The sequence below is a fragment of the Triturus cristatus genome, chromosome 8 (genome assembly GCF_964204655.1).
Source record: "Triturus cristatus chromosome 8, aTriCri1.1, whole genome shotgun sequence".
Taxonomy (NCBI): Eukaryota; Metazoa; Chordata; class Amphibia; order Caudata; family Salamandridae; genus Triturus; species Triturus cristatus.
Window position 1 is genome coordinate 1,155,509,388 of NC_140591.1, and position 7,471 is coordinate 1,155,516,858.

The 7,471-nt window shown below is 46.5% G+C and overlaps 1 protein-coding gene across 3 annotated transcripts in view; it reads right to left on the reverse strand.

Annotated features, from left to right (window-relative positions):
* Positions 1-7,206, reverse strand: part of LOC146805531 (uncharacterized) — a 284,372-nt gene extending 277,166 nt beyond the window's left edge. For all 3 annotated transcript variants that reach the window (XR_014967469.1, XR_014967468.1, XM_085620521.1), the window contains exon 1: positions 7,085-7,206. Coding sequence is in view for 1 of the 3 variants with exons in the window: in XM_085620521.1 (XP_085476647.1) it covers positions 7,085-7,173 (89 nt within the window). In the remaining 2 variants the exon portion in view is untranslated. The remainder of the gene's footprint in view (positions 1-7,084) is intronic.
* Between the last annotated feature and the right edge of the window lie 265 nt (positions 7,207-7,471).

Genomic DNA, 7,471 nt, shown 5'->3' on the forward strand with positions numbered 1-7,471 from the left:
TTTTCAGTGAATTTGTACGGTTTTTTAAATGCTAAGTTATGTATTTATTTTTAATTTTTGCGCGCACGGTGCGCTTCATGCACCGCGCGCGCGCTGTGGGCGCTCGGTGCGCTTCGCGCACCGAGCACCCACATTGCGCATTTCGTACCGTGCACGCCTCGCCATTTTTTTCAAAATATCAATTGTTGTTTTTCTCCCTTGGGGGTCCTTAGATTTATATATTAAATGTGATTGTTATTTTTTTTATTTTTATTTTTTTTTTTTTATCATAAGCGTACGGTAAGCTTACCGTACGCGCACCCCGTGATTTTTTTAAAAAATTATTACATTTATTTTTCATACTTTTTGGTCCTTCGTGAACCCCCTGACGAACGCTAGGGGGTCTGCAACTCTCTTCGTTGCCCCCTTTTCATGTTATCAACCTTTTTTTTTCAGTGCGACAGACAGAAAATGGCGGCCGATACTTCCTGGTTTCGACCGATTCGAATGTTTACTTTGATCTAACAACCAATCAGAATCGCGCTCGCGCACGGCACCGTACGCGTACGGTAAGCTTACCGTAAGCGCACGGTAAGCGCACGGAGCGCTGCCACAGATATATATATTGATTTAAATGCTATTTTCTCAGGAACTACTGAACAGATTTACACCAGACCTACAAAAGGCACTTCCTTGACCTGCGGACTACCTCTCTGCCAAATTACAAGTAATTCTGTTCAGCCGTTCGGGCTGTAGCTGTGTCTAAAGGTCCTATGGAAAAATGCATGGGGAAAACGCGTTTTGGGACCCCCCTTTTTTCTCAGCCCCCGCTTGACGAATCCCCCCGAGACTTTCAGGGTAGGAGCGGAGCGTAGCGCCCCATTAGTTTTGAAATTTCGCGAGGATTCGACGACCGGCGCCAAAGTTATTCCAAATAGAATGTTGCGGATTTCCTATGGAAACAGGGTCCTAACTATAACTATCTACTGGCGACCGCCAGTAGATAATATATATATATATATATATATATATATATATATATATATATATATATAATATTTTTTACAACTACATTAATGACATCAATATTTCAATATTTTTTACTTAATATCAGAAATATAGGATGTTGAACTTTTTAACATCTATGTTTATGATTAGATATTTAGGTAAGAAGACATTTTGGGTATCATTATTCTGTCAATGAGCCCTTACAACAAGTACTAATTTGTTAGTACTTGAGAGAAGAAAGAACGGAATAACATTCCTGCTTAGAAAGAAATAGAAAAAAATGGCTTCCCTTAAGAACCTGAAACGGTTTTGGTGAGGAAGAAGAAAAAGAGAAAAGAAAAGATTTGGAAAAAGGGAGGAACTTATGGAAGGTTAGGTTATTCTCCATTCCCTTTTGCCCTAAATCCAGCCCTGAACCTGGCTAACTGACGTTTCTCAGGAAACGAGGTGGGGCAACAAGTTGTTTTCAGGGCCCAGTCCTTGTCTGCCACTCTGTGGAACTCAGGCACGCCAATTCTTAGAAGTTGCAGGTCTTCTCTTCACAGTTGTTACCAGGGCTGGAGTTTGCTATTTTGCTTCCAGTAGCAATGGGGTTTGGATCACTGAAACCCGGGTCCTTCCTCTCTGCCAACTTGGAGAAAGGATCCAGGTGGGTCTCATTTTCTGGCAGCCCGGGGAATGCTTGATCGGCCAGGTCCTCACGTCCTGATTTGTTTCTTCTTCTTCGTCGTCCTCTGGTTCCAGATGACAGTCCTTAAAGCAACCACGTTGTTCCCTTCTTGGCTCCAAGGGGGTCTTGTGACCAAAATCATCCGGCTCAACCAATGTTATCATTTCTTCTTCTGGTGTGGTCAAAGAATGGCAGCTGGGCTATGGGGGAAAAGAAGAGGGTTCAGGTAAGTCTGTATCACGGAGAACCTCCCAAGACATTTTACTTTCTCCTTCCTTCATCAGCCTTTGAAAAGTGGCTGGGGCTCCGTGTAGTCCACACGGTAAAACATAGATTTCAAAAAGACTGTCTGGGGTGGCAAAAGCATTTTTTCACAATCTTCTTTTTTAGAGGTACCTCTCAAAACTCTTTTGTCAAATCTAAAGTGGTGATGTATTTATCCTCTCCTAACTTCTCAATGAGTTTATCCACCCTGGGAAGAGGGTAGGCATTGCACGTTGATATACTGTTAACTGCCCTAAAGTCTATACAGAATCAGATAGACCCATCAGATTCAGGAACTACCACAATGGGAGATGACCAATTACTTTTAGATGTTTGTATTACACCCATTTGCTGAATTCTAGATATTTCTTCACTAAAAGCCTCTCGTCTGGCCGCCATTAAGCTATAGGGTCTTTGCTGGGTCTCCATCCCTTTTTCTTTGGGAATGGCATGTTCGGCAAATCTAGTGCGACCAGGGAGGTCAGAAAAAATAGAAGAAAAAGATTGCAACATTGGTTGTAGGGAGTCCTTTTGTCCTTCATCAAGTTGATCATTATAACTAATTTACTGGTTAGGACATCTTTTGGTTGGGGAACCAACACTTTTTTTGGTGGGGTACCTATACATTTTTTCAACATGTTTATATGGTAGATTTTTTAGTATATCCCATTTTAATTTTGTAAGCGGTTGTCCCTAATTCCTCTACTATTCAATAGGGGCTCTATATTCGGCCTTCATATTCTTTTTTGAGGTAGGGAGGAGAACGAGAACCCAATCATTTATTTGATATTTTCTCTCCATTGCTTGACCCATTATTCTTCTCTCAGGCTTCTCTGGCTATCTCAAGTAGGGTTCTGGGTTGTATACCATAAAGTAGTTCAAATGAGGAGCAACCTAAACTGCTTTGAACATGGCCTCTGATAACAAACACAGCTAAGGGAAGGAGAAGATAACACTTCTTTCCTACCCAAGGCAAAAAACATTAACGTGTTTGAGGGTCCCAACATACCCCTAAACTAACCCAACGGTTTGGGGGTGTTATACTGAGGTCTTAAGATGTTTTAAATTTAACATAGTACACAACTCCTGCATTAATTTGGCTACAAATGGAGTACCCTGATCAGTGAGACTCTCTTTAGGAAACCACTCCCTGGAGAATATTTTACTAAGAACTCAGGCAATATTTCTGGTATTGGCTCACTAAAGGAGAACCGCTTCAGGATAGCGAGTGGCATAGTCGACAACTACCAAGCAATAAGGGTCCGATTCCGATTCCGGCTGCAAAAAGAACCGACCAACACAGACCCGGACCGGATACTGACCGACACGGACCAGCGCCGTACGACCCATGCAGTACGATGCAACGCGTGTGAATTACAACCGACACGTGCGGAATAGAGACCTTCGCGACCGACGCATAAGAAACACAGAAGATAGGCAGCGTGAACGAGGTGGAGAATCCCGCATGAGACAACATCAGCGTCCGTATCCGCCAGATGAACGTCTCCTTCATGCCTACAAAACCCAAAGTAGAAAAGACAAAAAAAGGACCAAACAAGCAATGACAACGCCAATAAATATCAAATAAAAAAACATGGGACAAAGACACACCCACAACTCCAAATATATAAAGGACTACAATCACTACCATCATCCCTTGCAAACAGGCGACACACCCAGCAGCAAACACCATTACACAGCAACCACAGACACACTCACAATTCACCCATCACACTACTCACACACCATCAGCACATCATCCAACATCACACACACACACACACAGCCAGCAAAACCAACACCAACCCACCCTCACTTGCACCCTCGTACACACATCCCTCACCACCACTACCCATCACCATGCCCCCAAAGAAGAATCCAAAGTTCACAGATAGTGAGTTAGAAGTGCTGGTAGACGAGATCATCAGAGTAGAGCCACATTTGTTTGGTACATTGGTATTGAGTCAGTGCACCGGCGGTGGCCCTCCCGACAAACCAGTTTACTTCAGGACCTGGGAGGAGAAGGTGCGGGACATCCTACCATCAGAGAGCATCCATGGGCTAACAGACATACCAGAGCCTGGTGAGTACACAAACAACATACCCAAGATTGTGTGGCAAGGGGACAGTGAAACCATGCACCGCAAGCAAAGCTACAGTAACCATTAGATAATCATCCCAATGCCAGTCAGACAAACACAATACCTGCCATCTCATAGTGACTTGGAATCGTGTCATGACATGCACCAACCTACAAACAAATAGAGCAAGTCAGTGGCACAAAGCTAAATAGACACTGCCAGACAGTTTGCCACCACAAACACACTACCTCACAGTGCAGCTGACTGACAGGAAGGAATTGTGGAGATGCAGGTGAAGTCAGTGAATCAAAAAGCATGATGGGGTTTGTAGTCACAGATAATGCTCCCCCTCAAAATTGGCCCATCAAGACCTCTCTGAAACATGCCCACATCACAGGAAGTGGAAAATGACTGACAAGATGGCTGACACTGGGTCCTGCTATGGGGAGCACAAAGCCCTGCTAGGGCATGTGCGCAAATCAGAAGCAGGACACCACTGACTGATATCCTGAAAGACAACTTGCACGCCCTCCAATGGAAGCACGTTTCATGGTGGGATGTCTGGCCGGGTGGGAAGGAGGACTGACTGCTCTGACCATACTTACCAGCATGTGGATCACCCCCCCTCAATACCAACTCCACACAACTCACCGGGTAGAATGCATTGACCCACACATCTGTGAAACATCATCAAAAGACACCCCGTACTGGGTGCAGGTGTGTGAAGCACAGGGGCTCGCTTTGGACTTGTATCCAAACAAACACCAGGATTTCACAGTCAGCCATCTTGCCATTGCTGTCACACCCCTTCACAGGGAAGCAGAGTCAAGAGGGAGGAAGTATGGGCATGCTGGGAAGGGGGGTGTAGCCAAGAGTATGATGGAAGTCACAGTCACAGACAATCTACACCCACTCACATGGCCCAGCAAGCATACACTGAACCATGCTCGCCTCACAGGGAGTGGGAAGGGACTGACAAGATGTCTGACACTGGGCTCTGTTGTGGGGAGCACAAGGCCCTGCTGGGAACTGGACTACAACAAACATGAGGACTTCACAGTCAGCCATCTTGCCATTGCTGTCACACCCCCTCACAGGGAAGCGGAGTCAAGAGGGAGGAAGTATGGGCATGCTGGGAAGGGGGGTGTAGCCATGAGCATGATGGGAGTTGCAGTCACAGACAATCCACACCCACCCACATGGCCCAGCAAGTTCCAACTGAACCATACTCGCCCCACAGGGAATGGAAGGGACTGACAGGATGTCTGACACTGGGCTCTGTTGTGGGGAGCACAAGGCCATGCTGGGACATGGGCAACAACAATATCAAACTCTGTCCGTGACAAGCTGGGAAAAAGCAGTGTACAGGCAGACATCTGTTCGTACAGTAGAAAATGTCATGTTTGTGAACCATCGATGCATGAAGAAACATAACTCACATTGTGCGTCTCTTCCAAACACAGGTGGTGCTGGGTCCCCAGCACCAAATTAAGAGGATTCCGAGGCCCAGACTCTGGTGGACACTGAGCTCTCTGGTTTGACTCTGTCTCTGTCCTGTTCGGATGACGACGACCAACCTGGCCCCTCCGATGTGAGTCATCATGCAGCACCAGCAGCATCAACATCTGCACCCCCTGTACCCACGCCTCCAGCATCTGGAAACCGACAGGGCACCCCCGCCAACACGGACAGAACAAGGTCACTGAACACCCACAGCACAGGGATACAGGATCCCCCGGAAGCTACAGCAAACTCCACCAGCAACACCACCCACGGGGTCCTAGTTTCACCTGTGCATCCCACCGCTGGTCCTGCCCATTTGGATAGGGGTGCTGGGAGGGTTGGGAGGCAGAGGGCGCGCCTTGCAGTGGGGTCTGGACTGCATGATGACACCCAACTGGCACGCATCATAGATGCGTACCAGGATAGCACCGGAGGATTTGGCCAGGTAGTGGGGATCCTCAAGGACATGCAACAGGAGCAGGCTGCCCACCATGCCCGCATGGAGGCCAAGTGGGATGCCCTTACTGTGGTGCACCAGGACATACTCCAATGCCTCCGCCAGAACTACACAAACCTGTCCACACATCCCTGTGTGGCCACAACATCTGTTGCAACACCATCTGCCAGCGCCACAGGGAGGGAGGAGGACTCTGGCAGAGAGTCCCCTTCACCGCAGAGGCCTGCATATGAGAATTCCCCCCCCAGGAAGAAGAGGGGTCGTCCGAAGAAGGACATGTGAGAGGCAGATGTCCCAGCACATCCCCCAGGGCCTCTAAACCTGTTCTGGACAATGTTCTTTGTGCGCAACCCGTTCACCTTGTTCAATCGCACACAACTCGCCCACATGACATGGAGGTTTCATGTTGGGCCAATGTATCAGATGACTGTGGACTTTACTCTGGACATTCATCTGCCAGCACTTTCAACTCTAATGTGAACTTTGGATTCCAAAACCAATGTACAGCACCCGCCATCCTGTGCACTTTCCTCACACATGTTCGAAAATAAACTCACCAGTACACCATACTTGCCTTTGTTGTGATTCCAAATTGTCATGTGTCATGGAGATGTCGATCTGCCACACAACACAGTGCATGCCAAATACTGCAACAATGTGACCAACGTTAGGTGTTGCGAAAAACCTATGTTGTGTGTCCAAAAAACCAATCTAAGCTGTGTCCCAAAACCCAATCTAAGCTGTGCCCCCTGATTCCTTTCACTGTTATTGGTCAATTATCCAGTTGTATCGAACCAGAATTCAACATGTCTCTAGCTGTTGTATTATCATCTCAAATATTTTGCGGTGTATTCATTATGTTGGCCAATGCTTGTTGTAGTCTGGTTAATGTAACAATATTCATGTTATTGCCAATGCTTGTTGAATGTTAGTCAATGCAGCACAATTCAATACACGTTTCAATATGCTAATATGAGCCGCTTTAGCGCACGATGCAACGGCAGCTCACGAAGCACGAGTAAACCGCCTGAAACCAAACACATGTTCGTGTGTTTCCCAAAGACTATTTAAACCCCCGCCCGTCTAACTCGAGCGCTTCGCTTTAGTTAAAAGCATACCTACCTGTTCTTCATTGAGATCTTCCGTCCTTGTGCCCGCCTGCAGAAGACATCCGGCTGGCTTTTGGCTCGCCCAGCGTCTTCCTTTGGCATCCAGTCCTTTCCGGTGATTCCTGCTTGCGTGTCTTCCGGCTGGCAGTGCTCCCTTCGATTTCCTGCAAATAAAAAGAAGAAACATCAACAACTAGATTGCTAAGCAACTTCTTGAAATGCGATACCGGTAACTTTCATGTTTTCTTAGAAACAAAGGCTCCGGGTAAGAAACTAGTTTCTTCAGTTTGACGAACAACTAATCCTGCGCAAAGACACTACGAGAGTTTGTTTTAAAAGTTGCCAATTATTCAAGGAGGACAATACTTATTTAAAGACATTGCTTTTCTGAAAGAACAGT